This window comes from Blennius ocellaris (assembly GCF_963422515.1).
Source record: "Blennius ocellaris genome assembly, chromosome: 24".
Classification (NCBI taxonomy): domain Eukaryota; kingdom Metazoa; phylum Chordata; class Actinopteri; order Blenniiformes; family Blenniidae; genus Blennius; species Blennius ocellaris.
The window spans coordinates 6,819,982-6,838,643 of NC_137673.1; the positions used below are offsets into that span (position 1 = coordinate 6,819,982).

At 45.6% G+C, this 18,662-nt stretch overlaps 1 protein-coding gene across 1 annotated transcript in view; it reads right to left on the reverse strand.

Moving 5' to 3' along the window:
* Nucleotides 1-12,038: 12,038 nt before the first annotated feature.
* Nucleotides 12,039-18,662, reverse strand: part of LOC308147372 (beta-1,3-galactosyltransferase 1-like) — a 63,567-nt gene continuing 56,943 nt past the window's right edge. The window contains exon 4 of the mRNA XM_080519492.1: nt 12,039-13,655. Within this exon, the coding sequence (XP_080375618.1) occupies nt 12,434-13,420 (987 nt within the window). The 5' untranslated portion in view covers nt 13,421-13,655 and the 3' untranslated portion in view covers nt 12,039-12,433. The remainder of the gene's footprint in view (nt 13,656-18,662) is intronic.

Below are 18,662 nucleotides of genomic sequence, written 5' to 3' on the forward strand. Positions count from 1 at the left end.
TCCATTCAAGCCAAATTCAATTTTCTCTTTATCTCAACTGTTACATTCTCTGTGAACGCTCCCGATAAGAATCTCAATTATTGAAGAGAGTCATAAATGATTACCAGTGAGTATTGTTGGGTCCCAAGCGCCGCGGCCGGCCTCCAGTGAGTCTTTCTATTACCGAGACATTCAAATGTAAATTTCTGCAGGAACAGACCTTTGACGCATTGCATAACCAGGATGTGGCTGTCAGTCTATTGGACTCCTCTCTGGAATCTTGACTGCAAATAAGAAAGCGAACATTTTCAGTCAATAGCAGCTCCACGTGTCCGTGCTTGAAGAAATCTCCTCGCTGATCCACATTCTGATGGTGTTTGACCTTGGATGCATGAAGCAATTCATTTCATTTCTTAATTTATTGGAGAAGCAGAGCGATAGCGAGTCACAGGGGGCTCGGTTCCAGGTTCCAGGAAATCTCTGCCTCGACCATCACGTTCAGGAGAATGTCCCCGCTGGGAGGAATAAAAATACGGCCCAGGCAGCATATTAAACCTCGCCGTCATGTCATGCGATTCGTCGCAACTCCGGCCTCCCTTGTTCAATCCCCCTTGACACAGCCAGCGATAACGTTAATGTGCCGCAGCCTCGCTAGCGCGCCGTCTGGGAGAAAATTCCCAATCAGATACAGCCTCTGAGCAGCCCCCATTAGCGAGATTAGCAAATGGCTCCTCGGTAAACGAGGCGGTGATTGACCTTGCAGCGATAGTCAGCCGAACGACCCGTGAGCTCTGCCGCCGTCCCGCCGCTCACCCGGCGGGACGGCGGAGGAACAGTCGGAAACTCTGATTATGAAACATGCAATTAGCAGAAATGCCATGTGTGTGCAGAGGCTGCTGAGCGAAAAGCTGCTCGCTGGTTACGACTCTGACCAGAGCATTGCTAACATGCAGTGTGATTTACAACCGTTCAAAAAGTGTTTGCGCTGTTTAGGAATCTTTGGCCTTCCATGGCCAGTATTTGTAGACTTCTTAACAACATACTTTCTGTGTTGTACCTCCTTAGTCGCTGCAATCTTTCCATCCAGTTGAAGAAGCTCGACTCAACAGATGAACTACAGCGTCTCTGCTGATAGCTGAAATGATGTGCAGCTCCTTTCCAAAAACAAATGTCACATGAAAAACCAATATTTTGTTTTTGATTGTTTTAATACGAGTCCCTGTTGGTATTCGGTGGTCGTTATTACAGATAACAAGCCGAGGTGAAAGCTACTTCCCATTTCGGTGTTTTGCAGGCAGTGAGCGTGCCAGCATTTCCCGGGCAAAAAACCAATAACATTTAAAAATCAACCACATCTCAGTGTGATGTCCTTTCTTTAGCCGCTCCAACAACCGACAGTCCCACGGGAGGAAATCTGTCAAAGCGGAGGCCGCATCCCTCATCGCGCCGCCGTCTCGGAGGACCAGAACGCATCGTGTCAATTCTCCTTCCACCTACATGTTTAACCTCACGGCTGAAAGCAACGGGTTCACACCTGCTCCGTCTCTCTCTGGGGCCCCGGAGCTCATGAAAGCTACCAGAGACAGTACAAGCTCTCCGCACAGGAAACATCTCCACTTCAATATCAGCAGATGGGCAGCAGGTTAATTAAATCCCCTGGAATTAATCAAAAAACTCAAGGACTGTTCAACCAACCAATATGTGGATGAAAAATCCCAACTTCCACTCTCATGAAGTCACGCTGGAACCAGTGGGATGTCCTCTGGCGTATTGGGTCAATGCAAACATGAGTTTTAAACAAACCACTATCCAGGCGTAATAAGACTGGAGCCTCCCTTGGACACATAAGCTCACCACTGCATTCCTGTTTTGGTTGTTTGCATCTAATAACCAACACCTTGGATTGCCACAAAGACACTAACGTGTATCGTCCATATCAGTCGTTTTATAGTTCAGACTCTCCTCTGATAGCATCCGATTCATCATCAGTCCATAGTAATGTTGGGTTCTCTCAATTTCGTACAATCAAACAAATTGTGCTTCAATTGGGACTCTAATGAGGCCAGTGTCTGCCAGTATTGGTCTTAGGTTTGCACTCTTTCCACAGCAATGCCTTCCTTTCCTTCTGGAACAATAGAGTCCAGATTAACATGGATGCTCTTCAAACTATGACCCACACTCACGAAGATCCTGCTAATTTGCATGCCGGAGTGTTCAGTTTGCACGTGGAGGATGATTGACATCACAAGCTAACAAGATTTTCAGTCATTATTAGATCAGCGTCACGTTTTCATCTCATTAGAGTGTCAGCTGACTGAAAAAGACGGCTCACACATTGACACCACATCTGGTGAGCTCAAACCAGTTGGTGTCAGAGTGCTCCAGGTCAGACAACCATGACGGCTCTCATTTGTTCGTCAGCGCAGATTTCCCTTTGTAACAACAACATGCCGGTTTACCTTGCAGAGACTGGAACAACAGTAGCTTCTCTGTGCGCGGGTGTTGGCACGCTGTAATTACCGCGCTGGGCCCATTTGAATTAGTAATTAGCTCTGACACACACTGGTCTTTTTCCTGTTTAGTCAGCCTGTTAAATACTGAAAGAGAGCGGCCGCTGTTGCCCTAATTCCTGGTGAAAAAAACAAAAAAAAAAACAAACAACTGGTTTGAATCCTCGCTCAGCTGAGAGACGGAAGCGATGAAAGTGTGCAGATTTGTGTCGACAAGGCGTCGGAGAGACGTGATGGAATAAAGCAGCTGGACTGACAGTGTACTCAGAGACATCAGGTGGACGAATTGTCTCTCTCCTCATGCGAGGCGACACCTCTGTTTTGAGCCCTGGAGGCGGAGCAGGGACTTGGGTTTGTCCTGTTTTTGAGGAAGATCGGTGATAAACAATCGCGTGCGACCGCCTGAGTTACCTCCCGGTGCCGGACAAGGTTAATGTTATCAGGACCGTAAAAAAAAAAAAAAGAAGCCCGGAGCACGTCTGTTGGCGGCGGCGACTGCAAACCACAAAGCCCTCGCCACACACTGGAACACCATGTGATTGTTGGCTCTCTTCCAGGATGTGTCCTCCTGAGTTCAACCAATCCAAAGTGAAAGTGACCTTGAAAGCTAAAGGCGTTGGTCGGGACACAATGACGGGACCGAGTGTGTATCTAACAGCAACACCATCCCATTAGTCTTATAGTTTTCTTTCATATAGTTTTCACGCCCTCGACCTCGTGGCATTCGTATGTTTGACGCGTTTTGCCATTGTAGCCCCAAAGCATCTATTTGGGTTTCGCGCTGATCAGTACGCTCATTTCTGTTGGCTAGTTAGTTGCAGCAGCAGCCACAGTCACCACAATATGATGACGTCGTCAGACTTCTATCGTAGGTTGTCTTTGGTCACAGGCCCTTGACATCGGCCGTCCTTGAACTCAACGATTTAGAGCCAAGGCCAAAGATATCGCCACGGATCTCTCATGATTGTTAGCTTCAGACTGGGATCGCAGAATGTGTGGCGGGCATAAGACGCCACATACGTCATATCACGTAAACTATAAGCACGCCTTCAAGACAGCCGCTGCCTGATATATCATCATCTCCCCAGTAGGAGAGAAACTCCAGTTCTGAAACTGGCCTGGTGTGTAAATGTCGTCCAATCTGACATCGTCACTACGGAGGACCTCGATCGCTATGGGCCACGGTACCCAAGGAAGGAGGGTCTAGTAACAGGACATCTTCCTCAACCAAGAGTTCAAGAGCAGTAGGTCGCCAATATCTGTCCGATCTGTCACCTGGGATGTGGTCTCTGATGAATCTGGACCAGAACTGATCCGCAAGAGTTTGAAAGTCTCTGGTATTTCTTGCTCAGGGTCTCGGTTGCCTCCGAGGCGACGACTCCCTGAGAAAACCAGCTCGCTGCCTGCCACCACTCAGCCGTCAAGCACAGTCAGGTGCAGCTAATTGCAGCAAATGAACAGCCGCCACAGAAAAGAGCCGACGAGACGAGAACTTGGCAACTCTGGAGAGAAGGACAAGAATAATAAAAAGCCACAAACAGAGACAATAATTGAGATTCTTGCTGGTTTTCTGCCCGATTAAGTTGTTTTGGGAATTTCAGCCAGCTAATTGCTGTTTGATGCAGGTGATTATTTAACTGCTGCTGACTTGAATATTAACTCCGCCGTGGGTTTTTGTTTTCCATCATTGATAATTTGGAACAGATGAGAAGCACAGATCAATGGAATTGGATGGTTTTTATTATGTGTATCCATGTGCATGAAGATGAAAGTTATGTGTCAAGGTTAATTTATTAAAATCTCCTCTCACTGCTCAGTCTCAATGGATTTTATCTCTCAGTCCTAAATTAAAAAAATTAATAAATTATGAGTTTCATCCCAGAATCCTGTTTTTCTCAGATTTTGCCTTTTTTTCTTCTGATTTTTTCTCATAATTGTAACTTTATTTTCTTCAAATCAAAATTTTTTGTCAGAATAAACTCTTTTAATGTTCATTTTCTTTTTATTTATACATCTTCCTCAGATTTTGTACCATTTGTTTAACGAGAAATTTGACATATAATTCTTAATTTTCTTTTGTTTAAAAGACATTTTCACAGATTTTCTACTTTTTTCTCCCAATTGTAACATTTTTCTCAGGTTAGGATTTTTTATATTTATTTATTTTTTAATAATAAAGCATTTTTACCTCAGTATTTTAACAAACGATTTAAGCTTTCTCTAAAATTTGGGAAAAACTTTTCAGCATTAAGATTCGTTTCCCTCTTGAATAAAGCATCGAAGATATCTGAGAATGTTAAAATGAGAATTTTGACTATAATGTTATTTCTTTCCTGTGAATTTTGAGAATAAAGGACTGTGACATAAGTGAAGGCTGCATCAGTGGAAACTGATGTTTTCTTGACGTGTGTGCGTGTGCAGCGTCTCGGGATGAAAGGCCTTGTCCTGACAGACACCAAATGTTTACATTTTCCTCCCCCAATGTTCTCACAAAGCATTTTGTGTTGACAAGTTCGGAGGAGAAATGTCAAACAAGAGCGAAGAGAAGGAGGTTTATTTTTCTCCTCTCTGGTCTAAAATCGCTTCCCGACTCAAACGACAGCCTTGTTTCCTCGCGTGGAGCTGTGTCGTCTGTCAACATCCGAGCAGCCTCTCGGCCGGCTGCTGAGGATTTCCCCGAGTCGATGGAGGCTTGAGCCTGCCGGGGACTCTCCCGGCCCGTTGGAGACGGAGGGACGGCGCCAGAATGTGGACAGCAGGTAAAACAAATGGAGAAAACGAAACGACATGTGCAACGTATCGCAGCCATCACGGCTTCGTCGGTTTCCTGCCGTCCGTGTAAAACTGCAGGTACGACGTGGGTCAGCTGACCACTGATGTGTTTTTAATGGAGATGAATTATTCCCTTGATGTTTGGACCCCGAATATGGGCCAAGGAAATCCTCTCGCTTGTATTGAGATGACTGAAATGATGTCGGGTTGAAACGCTGCGGAACGTTGTGTCCACCAAAGATATCAAAATATCACACTAATCAATTTAAAGAGATTTTAAAAAGTCTGGATTTAGTTTAAAGATTTAAGGTCAAGTAGATAAAATAAGGTTCTATCGTCTTAAAATGAAAATGGATTTCATTTTAAGAATGCAGGTGGATATTTAGAAGTCAAAAGTCTATTTTGAGAATCCATATTTGGATTATAGAATGAAATTGATGAAAGTTATAACGACATTAAATAGTCTGCAAGTTTCAAGAGTTTATGTTTAGATAGTCAAGGTTTATTCTTGATTGGAGACAGAACAACTCGCGCAAATACTACAAGTGATGTAAACCAGAAATTCTTCGACACTGAAGATGTATTTCCAAATAGCAAATCAGTTGTTTTTTTTATATTTTTCATCAACCCAGCTTCCAAAAAGGCTGAATATATCGAGTTAAAAATGTGTCCTCGGACGTCATTACATGCACCGGTGGAATGAGCCAACGTCGGTGGTAAATAAAGCAACCGTGTCCTGGGACGAAGTCAGAAATTCCACATTTAGCACGTCAAAAAGTGTTTTAAATAGGCGCGGGTTCAGCACTGTGACTGCATGCAACAATAACTAATTAAGTAATTTCCCTCAAGAATCCTACAAAGTACCTTCAAGGCTCAGCGGCTTCATGCCACTAAGCTCTAATTAAGACAACAAGGATTTCATATCCTCCGTCACATCGGCTGGGACGATCAACCAAGTGGCAAAACCGCCCCCCAAGAAAATCTTTGGGGAGTAAATATATTAAGGATGGCATTTACTACTTCTGTGTTTTCAAAGGCTGACTGTCGCTTATGTATATTTCAGTGTGAAACCGCTGTTAAAGCAGCGCGGCTGTAGCTGGAGCCTGTTTCACACGGAGTAACGGAGCTGCTGAACTCCAGCGAGTGGAGCCGCACTCTGTCAACATCCATCATTCATAAAGACAATGTGGGGAAGCACAGTGAAGGACAGCCAGAGCCACGGCTGCTGGAACGAAAAAGAGAAGCGCGGGATTTTTCTCGGCAAACCGTTTCTGCAAGTATCGTTAAAAAAAAACAAAAAAACTGCAAATAAAATGAAAAAAATAGCAAAAAAAACTGCAAAATATGTGCCAGGCAAAGTGGTTTTTGGTGAAAATAGGAGCTTGTACACAAAAAGCACATGAAAAAGGTTGTAAAATTTGTGAATAGTGTGCTTGGATCTTTGTAAACAATTTGGTAACGATTTGACTAAAAGTAAAGGAAAATATTCTACTCTATTCTAAATCTCCATGATCCTTCAATATTTAAGAGGCATTTAATATTTACCATCATGTCACAGACACATTTCATGTGGGGGGATGGTGTAATGGAAATATATATGGTAGGGAATGGTGTAATGGTAATATTCAACATGGGGGGGATGGTGTAATGGAAATATATAAGGTGGGGGGGTGTAATGCACGGTGGTGGGTGCTCTTGCCTCACAGCGAGAACATCATGCGTTCAAACATCCTGGACTTTGTAATGGGAACATTTTATATGCTGTGACATAAACCCTCCTTATGGGAGATGCTGTCACATGAATGCATTATTTAGCATAATGCAATGGAGGCTTACGCTCCGAGTACGGAAACAAACACGGGCGGGAGTGTTTGATACCTTTTTCACTCGTACTGGTGAGATTCACATGAGGAACTGCCTCCCATTTTATTACGACGGATGGCTTAATAGAAACGTTTAAGGACATTTCAAAGACGACGTGACTTATCGCCACGCAGGACACGTAGCGTACGGATATAAACAAGGCATGATTGAGGCCGCAGGTTCAAACTAACTCAATCCTCAGCCTCTCATAGACTTCGAGAGCGAGGCAGACTCACCTTGTCAGTCATACGACTCCTCTGCTGGCTGCGATGGACGGATGGAGGGATGGAGGGATGGAGGGATGGCAGGATGGAGGGGAGTTGAGCTGATTTGGATTGATGACGTGAAGCGTGCTTTTTGGAGCGTTGCTGTGAAGACTGGGAGTCCAAGGATGGCCTTTCTTCATCAAACAGACACGGGGGCTGATCCTCCACATGCACCGCAGCCTTCAGGACACATGGAAAAAAAATGAGCGGCACGTCTTCCCCAAGGTTTTCTGAATTATAAAACGCAGCCACATCAAACAGACAGGAAGCCCGTTACGGCTTCCTTCACCTGCTTTCTGACTCGAGTGTTCTTCACAGTCGCACAGCCCATCAGGTATTTATGAGACTCCGCTCTCATGCAAATATGCAAATATTCTGGCGGCTGGTCATAAATACGAGGCTGCCGCCTTCCAGAAGAAGGTGAGAGGAGCCCCGCTTCCATGTGGATTAAGAGTTAATTTACCGCTTGCAGGATTCAGATTGAGCCTGGCTGTCACACTCCTTCCTCTCTGTCAGGTGCTTGTGGTACCCTGCCTCACGCCCTGATGTATGCTCCCTATTTAAATCCCATCTATCTGCCATGGATGACAGCAAATAATTCATGCCGCTGAAGCGCTGCCATCGCCCCCTGCCAGATATCAATATTAATGCCGAATACCAATATTTAGGCTTGTTCTGCACACCTGAGCTCCTGCAGGAGGGGGTCAACTCCTCTGGAAGCCTGCAGCCCCCTCTGCTCCACTGACACCCGGTGCTTTGGGCTGCGGGTCATCTTCAGACCCGGACGCAGAGCAAATCCACTTTAGTTTCATGCGTTTTTATCAAATATGTCAAACCCTGGCAAGACGGAATGAAGAGAAGGGCTGTCCTCCAGGCGGGAGGACTGTCCTCACTGTCCTCACTGCTCCAACTCAGACGTCAGCATGGGAGGGAAAGTTTAATCTGGTTTTATTTGCTGTTTACGCTCAAAAAGAGTCGATTTGTAAACAAAGACACCCGAATCAGTCATTTCAGTCCTTGTCGGCTGAAGGCAGCTGCGTTTGTTTGGTGAATTGTTTGTAAACAAACGCCATGTTTGCATAACACGTGCACCTCGGGTCCAGAGATGAAAAGATACTTACCGAATACATTGTTGCTTGTCTTCAGCAGGTCTCAGGTTCGACTGGCAAACTGGAAGTAGGGGCTGCTCAAGGGTTTTATGGAGGAGTGAGTGGAACGTACCAAGTGTGGCAGAGATTATGGGGCGGGGGTTCATTGTGTCGATCTCCCCGCTTCGTTTCCACAGAGCAGCTGTTGTGGCTGGATTTGACTTTTTTTTCTTCTTCACGTAATCCAGCCTGGATTCTTTGTGTAAACTCAGAAAATAAAATCACCTAAGAAAGAACTATTTCTACCTCGCTGTCTGCTTCTTCCACCACTCGGCCAACCATCAGAACTGGAATTTTAATTCCACCTGGATAGTTTCTACTATAACTATACGACTATATATATATATATATATATATATATATATATATATATATATATATATATATATATATATATATATATATAAACGGTGGTGTTCTTTATAAAACTTTGCTCCACAGTTGATTCATACGACGAGCAGGAGGAGTCAGGTCTCGTGGTTTCTTGAGAAAAGTGAAGGTGATTCAAAAAAACGTATCAAAAACGCCCCGATAAAACCAAGAAGAACATCTGTCAGGCCTGTCGTCACAAAATAAGTTGAATTTACAGAATATGTTGAAAATCTAATTGAGCACGTCCTGTGCTTAACTAGTTTTTCAAAATTAATTAGAAATTACAAATCACAACATGCTCTCAACTGCACGGCAGCACTGAATCCAAGAAATCAACAGTCGATCGCAGCGTGACGCTACTGTGAAAACATTTCATGTTTCATAGAAGACATTTTTTAATCGCAGACATTTCATGTTGGTTAAAACATAGTAAAAGAAATAGGACAATAACTGAGAGAATGTGTAGTAGTAGATATTTGAAAGGTTATTCGTGCCGTAGCCTCATTGTTCTGGTCCAGCTGAGGTCGAATCAGGCTGAATGTGACCAACGGCGCCGATGCGTTAGTGGCTTTAATATTTGGCGTTAAGACATAGAAATGGCCTTCTCTGCGTCGGGCTTTGTTTTATTTCTGTATTGTTTTCTCCCTCTGAGGGATGCTTCTTCTGTCGGAGTGAGTTTGGTGCACCAGCTGCTCTCAGCGAGCCCTTTCCTTTAACCTTGGTGCATCTCCGACAACACAGATGGCAGATTGCTCCACGCCTTATTTGTTCTACGGCTATTTGCTCCAAAACACACATCGTCCCCCCCCTCAAAGGAAACAGGTCGTGACGGGGTCACGCCGAGCGTTTGGGCATCATAATATGAATATGTATAATCGGCTCGGTGTTTTCACGAGACGATCAGGAGAAACTTGCCTCCGGTCGTTTTATACCCCGACGCCACACAAAGGTCGTCTCCGTTTTCCCCGTCGGGGTTTCATTCCAACCCGGCGGTGCTTTGTTTTGAAATCTGAGCGTTCCCAATCGCCTCGCACTCCGCCTCGCTCGTTACGGGCTTCATTTACCACAAGCCTCGGAATAATCGCTCGCTTTTCATTTTCCCCGAGCTTTAGCCCTTTAAACACTCCACCACCGGGTTGTTTGGCCAATTACAGAGCAGCCTTTCTATTAGTCAGCATATTGGATCAAATTGCACGAGCCGCAGGGGGTGATCAGAGGAATGCAAAACGCAGCACTGTGGATAAGAAGCTGCGAGAAACAATCATTCCACATGTGTAGGACAAATGATGCTGCTGCATTTTTCCGGTGGAGAATAAAGTCATTAACTGATAGCGTCCCGTCGCTGCTGGGGAATGAGCTCGCTCTCCTCCACAGGATAAACCTGGACGCCCACCAACTGCCTCACGTTGGAAATCGCTCCAATTATACGGTTTGCAGGAACTGTTGCGGGAACGTGATGAGGAGGGACGTGAAGGCGCCGCGCCGGGTTCTGCGATGAAGAGTAGCAGCGGGGGAGCGCCGGTGTGTTTGCTGCCCACGAGCTCTCACAAGGTTTGCCAATAAAGCTGTTGTGCGTGAGGCGCCTCGCCTCGCCTCGCCTCGCGCTGCCCACGTCTCCACGTTGGCCTTCCACATCTTTCATTTCGTCCCCGCGGGAGCGCTGCCGATCCCTCGGGACGGCGGTGGCGAAAATGATGACGCCACTGGAACCGAGGCTTTGCCGCTCTACCTGGAAGTGTTTGAAGCCGCAGCAGCGCAGTAATCCTGCCTATTTGTCCACACGCGCTGTAACACACTCCTACACATCAACAGGCTGGATGCTGAAGAGGCCCGGCACTCGACCTCCGGGGAGAACAAAGGAACAGATCAATACTTCATTTCGGCTCTCTGTGTAACTGCGAAGCCCTGTAAATGACTGTACTGCTGCTCTTCCTCTCGACCGCCTTAATTTCAAACAAAGCTCGAATATATCATGTCGTCTTCCCAGACTGAGCTTGTCAATATCAGAGTCAAGGTTGCTCTTATTTATCCGTTTGTAGTCATAATACTGGTTTAAATTGAACAGATCCCAGTCGGGTATTACACACCCAAGCTTGACGTGACTTGAATCAATTATTCATGACTGATGAGGGGAGATATTTTGTATATCGCAATGACTTTTTTGGATTGTTTGGATTATTGTTTGTTACTGGTCGGAGGCCTCGAGGTCGAACCTCTGGAGGAAGCTGCAAAAGAAAGAAATGTCTCATTGCTTTTCCTGCCATCACTGAAAAACCCAAGTTGATCCACGAAGGACAGAAAATGAAAATGACTCCAGGTTTCAATATACGTGCATAGATTTGTATGACCCTCCATTCACAAGCAATTCTAAGTGTAAAATGACTGCGTGCAATTCCTGCCGCTGTCGGTCAGCGTTCTATTTATTCAATCATCCACTTCACCATGAAAACAGCCAGTTTCATCTTCCACGCGCTCAAAAATAATGATTGTTTTGATTTCCCTAGTCGAACTGAAACGATTCTACCGACACAAGACAAATCTCACAGAACTCCTGGCTGAAAATGGAGAAAAAAAAAACCCCAACAAAAACAACTTTGTGTTTGACACAGAAATCAATTTGCATCCAGTCAATCAGCTGCCAATCAAACAGCGTTCACTTTCTTCGCGGCGGTCGTCCCTTTCAGTTGGAAGAAGGGATGATGAAGAAGTAAATCAGGTTTATCTCAAGTAGAGTAATACCCTTGTACCGTTTTCTGCAATAAATACAAAATCAAATCTTACAAAAGTGCTTTATTTAATCTCAAGTCATGGAAAAAAAAAAAAAAAAAGCACTCGAAAATCATGTATTTGTCCTCCGCGTACACTGGGACTGCCGTTACAGTGCCTCTGCTCTCGTGTTCAAGTAATAGAAAATATAATAGTCTGCAGCCTGCTCTCAGCCTGAGACAAACACCTGCACGTTACACATCCACACCGGTTACGTCCACCTGGGAATGCAAGCAGCCGGTTTCTTCACTTACTGCATTAAGAGTTAGTTTTTTTTTTCTCCTCGCAGCACAAAGACAGAGATCTGTTGTAAGAAAATACGAGCATCGGAATCTTCTAGCGTGAGCTGACACAGTGTTTGGACGGACGCCGTGACGCTGGGCGGTACATCCAACCGTAACACCTACTTCGGAAAGTACGACTAAAAATACATGGAGGACATTCATAATCAGAGCATCTGCTTTCCAAGGAGTGCGTCGGCCTCTGATGTCAGGTAATTGGGGGGGGGGGACAGTCTGTGGCTCGACCAGTCGACAACAAACGACCATTACCTGTTTTTTTTACTCTTTTTTTTATTTTTTTTTGAATGAAAAACATTTCCAATTTTGTGCCTAGTTTGTGAGTCAGTGAGCTGTAATCCGACACCTTCGGTTGGCGCCAAATAAGATCGTCTCGGAATTTGCGTTGGGGTTAATCCTTGCGAGGGGATCCCAGCAGGTTCGTCGAGCACGTAGTTCTTCGTACGGGTTCGGTCCTGCTAACATTTGAGGTGCTTCTTGCTCGTCATGTCGTTCCAGATCCGGTGCATCTCCTCGGGGGAGATCTGGTGCACGGTGACCACGCGGCGGTAGCGGCAGAGGCTGTAGGCCATCTTCCAGTGGTTGAAGCCGCTGTTCTGGAACGGGTGGATCCCCAGCTTGCGGAGGCACACGCCGACGTACACGTCCTCCAGGTGCAGCAGCCGGGTGTGCAGCGACGTCTTGTATATGAGCTCCGCCACGTCGGCCGAGAAGACGTACCCGGTGCCGGAGCAGAAGGGCGGGTACTTGCTCTCCGGGTACAGATCCCGAGGCATGTACCACTTGCTGCGCATGTCTCTGATGGGGCCGCCGTTGATGACGTACCCAGTGAAGTACCTCCTCCTGGGCTTGGTGGTGGGCTTCAGGAGGGTGTAGATGAGGTTCTCCATGTTGACAAAGATGTCGCTGTCCGTTTTGAGGATGTACTGAGCCTTGCCGCAGAAGGTGGCCACCCAGCGCATCCCCATCAGCGTCTTCAGCGTCAGGTTGTGGTACGAGTCTATGAAGTCCTCCACCACGATGTCGTGGAAAATCTGACTCTCCTGCTCCACCATCTGGTTGAGGACGGCGTCGGTGCTGCGGCCCAGCAGGAAGAGCGTGACCACGCGCACGTCGGCAAACGTGCTCTCGTCGCCCCACGTCTCCCTGATCGCCTGCCGGGCGTCAAACTCCTTGTGGGTGGTGCTGATGAGGATGACGAGGAAGGGGGGCTCGGTCTCACACTTCTTGGCCTCGTTGATGATGTAGCCGAAGTCGTGCGGGTTGAGCGAGCGCGTGCGGACGTTGCTGAACGTGCCGTTCTTCCCGGCCCTGTTGACCTGGCGGATGGGGATGTTCATCTGGCCCACGTAGGACGTGGAGGGCCGGGACACGCTCAGGTACCACAGAGCGCTCGCCCAGCAAACCACCGTCAACAGGTACAAGCAGGAGACCTTAGAAGGCATCGCTGGTCACTTGGCGGGCGTCGCCGGCGGCAGCACGGGTGGAAAAGCAGAGGCGTGCCTCCATGGGTCGATCGGCGCCGCAGCTTGAGGCTGCCTCCGCAACACGGCTGACATCAACGTCGGATAATAGACTCCTCTGTCGTCCAGTGTCGGGCTTCAGATCAAGACGGAACTCCACCAGGTCCTTTATCGGGTCCACAGCCGCCCCATCTCAGCTCACAGGAGGTGACAGCAACTGAAAACACAAACGGGCATAAATCACACACACATCCAGAAACAGAAGCGGGAAGATCAGCATGTGACTCCGAGCACCGTGTTTCCAATATTCTTTTTAAATCAGCCAACATAGTAGCGAGGCATGTGACAGACATTACCACACGTTCTACTCCTCTATTCTCCTTATTCATTACTGCCAATAACATCAGTGCTGCCGGCGGCGTGCCACCGCCCGCCCTCCCATCACTCCATCACTGCCTCGGATTGGAGCAGCCGCGGTTGAGAGGAAAGAAAAACTCTACATTCCACTGCTTCTGTTTCCAAATGCTGTTCGTCTTGAACAACTATTTAAAAAAATGTCTGGTGTAGTCTTTTTTTGTGTGTGTGTGTGTGTGTGTTTTGCCTGGCGTGTTTATAATGTTGGATTTATTGCTAGAGAGCAACACACGTCATGTTTCGGTTTCAAACCAGGAAGTTTGAGCAAATGTTGCTCTGAATCATCTTCCAGCTGTGACAGAGGGAAACAAGCAGACAGAAACCAACAAAGACAAACAGAACCTGACGAAACTCGACGGAGCCGCTCCAAATAGCGGCTGAAAACAGAAAAGAGTTGATACAAATCACGGGTGTTAAATTAGTCAGTCGATGCGAGAAGAAAATATGCAAAGTAAAAAAAAAAGAAATCACCTAAATTTACCATCAAGATCCATTTCCATTGGTAAAATCATCCATGGTATTCCTAATTACAAGAAGAGTAACTGAACTGTGTGCAATCTTTAATGCAGTCATCCATTTTCAACAGATTGTGCAGCTATTAACAGCACCGATATGAACTCCGTGTTATTCTTATTCAGACTTGCTGTTTTGCCTCGGGGAAGCACTCGGTTCATCCAGCCTGAGATTTAAACAGGAACAGGATCTTTCCACAGGAGGATTTTTTTCTTTCTTTTACTCTAAATAAATAATAAACAAATGGTTCTGGAAGGACATTTTCAAGGAAAATCCCTCAATTATGATCCTACCTGTCAAAGTCAGTCGAAACATCAAATCATATATATAAAACTTCTCCGGAGAGTTTCATGTTTTTTCACATGGCTGCTTTATTGTCGATTTCTGAAGGCTAAAGCCAATCGCACTGGACTTTTTAAAGGCTAAAAATTAAGCTCCTTGTCGGGTTATTCACTTTTACCAACCGACCGACCAACCAGCCAATTGACATCAGGGATGACCTGTCTTCATTCAAGGACGGTCCCCTGAAATTCTGGGAGCAATTGGGTCAAAGGTCAAGATCTCGGGCACGAAAACATCAAAAGTATATTTTCTTCATAACACGAGTTTTAATCCAATTGATGTCAAACCAATGCCAAAATGTTCCATTTTCAATTCCGTATCCTGTCCATCTATGTCAATCAGTGATAACATGAACAATTCAAACGACCACGACGAATCATGCACAGTGGTGTGGTGGATCAACAAACCTTGGAATCTGTTGGTTTCCATGGTGACAATTGTGGCGTTGGTTAAGGTCTGCGCTCTACCGACTGCCTGATCTGGTGAAATTAGTGCAGGGCGCTTCAGGACGTTTTGACAAAAGGAGCAACTCACCTGTTCTTTGTCAAGAGATTGATTGTAAACTATAAATAGCCCTTCTTTGAAAAACAGTTCTTCTTGATTTCTTAGACAACTTTTCCAGCCGGAGCTCTAATTGGACGTCCTGACTCATGGGGACCATGGGGACAAATCTGAACCCTCGCCGTGGAGCATTAATAGAATAGATTTAGATGTCAGCGAGCATTCAGAGGCGGTGATGGAGAACCGAATCACCGGATTTTGGGCGCCTGAATGCCAAGCCAAGCCTAATCCGTGCTTACAAATAGACTTTTATTTGCTCCCGACGAAATCTCTGCTGATGCAGCGGCAGACCTTTTTTTTCCTTTTTTTTCTGAGGCTAATATTTTTTTTTCCGTCACTATCATGCATAACTGATGATAAAACGAAGAAAAAAAAAGTGGTACAGATTCTATTAGAGATACAGAAATTGTGCAAAGATGCTTCCTCTTCTGGAGCCATGTTTGAAGATGAAGCCGCCCTGATAAGCGCCACTCGCTCTTTTATCGGCCTCCAGATTTTGTCTGGCGATGGCGCCTTTTCATCAGGTCTTTTCTCTTATTCCTCAAACGCCGCGCTCCCGTCTGCCGCCACTATCTCCTCCCCTCTCTTTCTGAACCAGGAGTCATCAATCTCACGGTCCAGCAGAATCCATCTCATCATGGCTGCTTTTTCCACACCTCCTCCGTCTCTATCCTCTCAATCACTCGCCCCTCCTCGACTCCAGCCGGCGCTTGATCCATCTTTATGTGTCTCACTGCCTCCCTCCTCCTTCCTAATCCCTTCTCTGGCTGGTTTTTTTTTTTTTTTGGGGGGGGGAGATTGTTTTTTGTCTTTGCGTCGGCCCCCGGCCCACTTACACCTCGTCATTATTTCTCGGTGGGCTTTTGCCGACGCTTTAGTCCTCGACTCCAACTTATCGACGGCTTCTGCCACAATCCATCTCTCTGAAGGCACTCCATCGCTGCCGACACCCTTCCTGCTCCCGCTCCCTCTCGCTCAGACAAAAATCACAAAATCATCATACCCATCCCTCTTTCCCTGCCCTCTCTATTCCCCCCCCCCCCTGCCCGGCACGTCGCCTTGTTTTCCTCGCCTCCAGGAGGGTCTATTGGGCCCGCTAATCCTCTGAAACTACTTTACGCTCATTCGTCCCGAGCCCGGAACAGCCGACATCCGTTCCTTGGCGATGCACCTCACGGAGTCCCGAGACCTCACTTCCCCTCCGAGCAAATTGAAAGACGGCTATATCATTTCATGCCGCCGTGTCGCTTTGAATTAGATTAGTGCTCAGACGGTGAATATCAGAGCTCAGGATCAGGGATTTTCTTTCTTTTTACATTTTTTTTTTCATTTTTTTTATCACATATATATAATTGCGGTGATAAAGCCGCTGCTGCAGCTATGCGGTGACACCGCTGTTCATTTGTGGTTAAGAGAAGCTAATTAACCACGGAGAAAAGAGGCCGCACTATTGATGGATCCTCCCTTCACGTGTCGATTCTCCAGTGTGCAGGAAGAGAAACTGTCACACGCGAGTCCGGATGAGGAAGTCGACCGGGAGGAAACGCGCTCGTGCAGAAAAGGCAGATTTGCTTCATGTTCCCCGGAAGTCAACGCATCATCTTCCTGCTTCAGTCATTCTGAAGGGGCGGGGCTTCAATCCGGGGGTGATTTTGAATGGGACGTGGCTTTAAAGTTCCTCAAAAAAAAATTTTTTTTTTCTAGTCACAGTTTGATGAGTAACGTCTAACGCTTAAACAGGATACTTTGATACGACCAGATTAGGAATTGAAAAGACAAACTAGGATGTTGAGTTTTAAATAGAGGGGGTAAATTATCATAAGTATCGCCCAGAAAACTGTGATGTAAATCCAATCAGAGGTGCAATTAACAGCAAATGAAGTGCTTCCCTGAATTAGTTTAGCAGAACAAATCAATTCATTACAGGACTTGGGCTGCATTAGTTGCGATTTAATGTTCCCAATCAACTGGCAACCAAATTCAGATTTCATGTGTTCTGTCTTAGTGGAGTCACACTTTCATCACTTCAACAGATTTGATGGGGAAAAGTGTTTAAATGTGAAAAAGAAAGTTAAATCTGAAATGAAAACCACTGACAATAAGATATAATGCAAAAATAAAATCCTGAGAGAACTTCAATAGTTCAAAATAGTAAAATAGATATTTAAAAACGATATATTTTATTCTCTCTTTACATATAATTATAAACTCTTGTTCCTGGATGTCTGTGAATAAAAATTGTGGATTTAACTTCCAGGCTTCATCTGTGGCAGCATGTTTCCAGAACGAGGATTCGTCTAATCCCGTCCTGAGATGTGTTCATCAAACACAGATTAGTTGGGCGGCCCGATAAAAGCCTCAGCTGTCACCTAATACCGCGTCATCCTGAATTATTCTGCACATTTGAGTGACATTGATTAATCTATCCACGGTGCTGCAGTAACTTTGAGAACTTAGTAAAACTTAGGACAGTTTCCTCACAAACCTTGGGCCTGATTTACTGAGCTCCTGCAGAAATCCTTCTAAAATTGCATGCAGATCGATGTGTTTTGAAGGGGATAATGAATAATAATGAATTGATTGACATTCATTCAGTTTTTTGTGCATAAATTAGTTTCTGTTCAATTCAGGGTTGTGGAAAATACGACCCACAAAGAGCTACCACACAGAATATATATCATAATAACTGTGGGGGAGGGGGTCCGCTGAGGAAGTGCGACTCACCACAATAAAAGCAGCAGACTGAGCTGGTTTTAACAGTTTCAAGTCATTAAAAACAGCCTTTGGTGGAGCAAGTCCTTATAGGATCTTTTACTCTGAAAATAATAATAATAAAAATCTACCAATTGATGCATTTAACTTTACAATATTTTCTCACTTTTGACTAATGGCCACAGTTTGAATGGGCGGCTCGGGGCCCGGTTTCTTCAACTGATTTACAAGCAGACTGTGGAAATCAGACATCTTGTGCCCATTGTTCTGAGCGTGCTCTGCGTGACAGCCGCCACTTCTGCTCTTGACTGGCGATGAAAAGACATTCTGTGATGAACGCTGGTGGAAAAATATCCAATTAACTGCTTGCCATGTTAATATCATAAAGGAGGGTCTAAGAATAGGATTGAAGAGCTGCCGCAGCTTTGTGCGGCTCACAATGACTGCCCCGCTGATTAAAACGCATCGATGAAAGACCTCAAATACCAGACGGCAGTAAAAACAGGCATTAACGTGTGAAAAGCAAGAGAGAGAGGGGGGGGAAGTGTAATAATTACAGTTATTATTACATTCCCATTCACAGGACTCATTGCTAACGATCTACTAATCTGAAGAGGTTGTCATGACAGCAGTGATGGACCACACAGGGGGAGAGAGAGAGAGAGAGAGAGAGAGAGAGAGA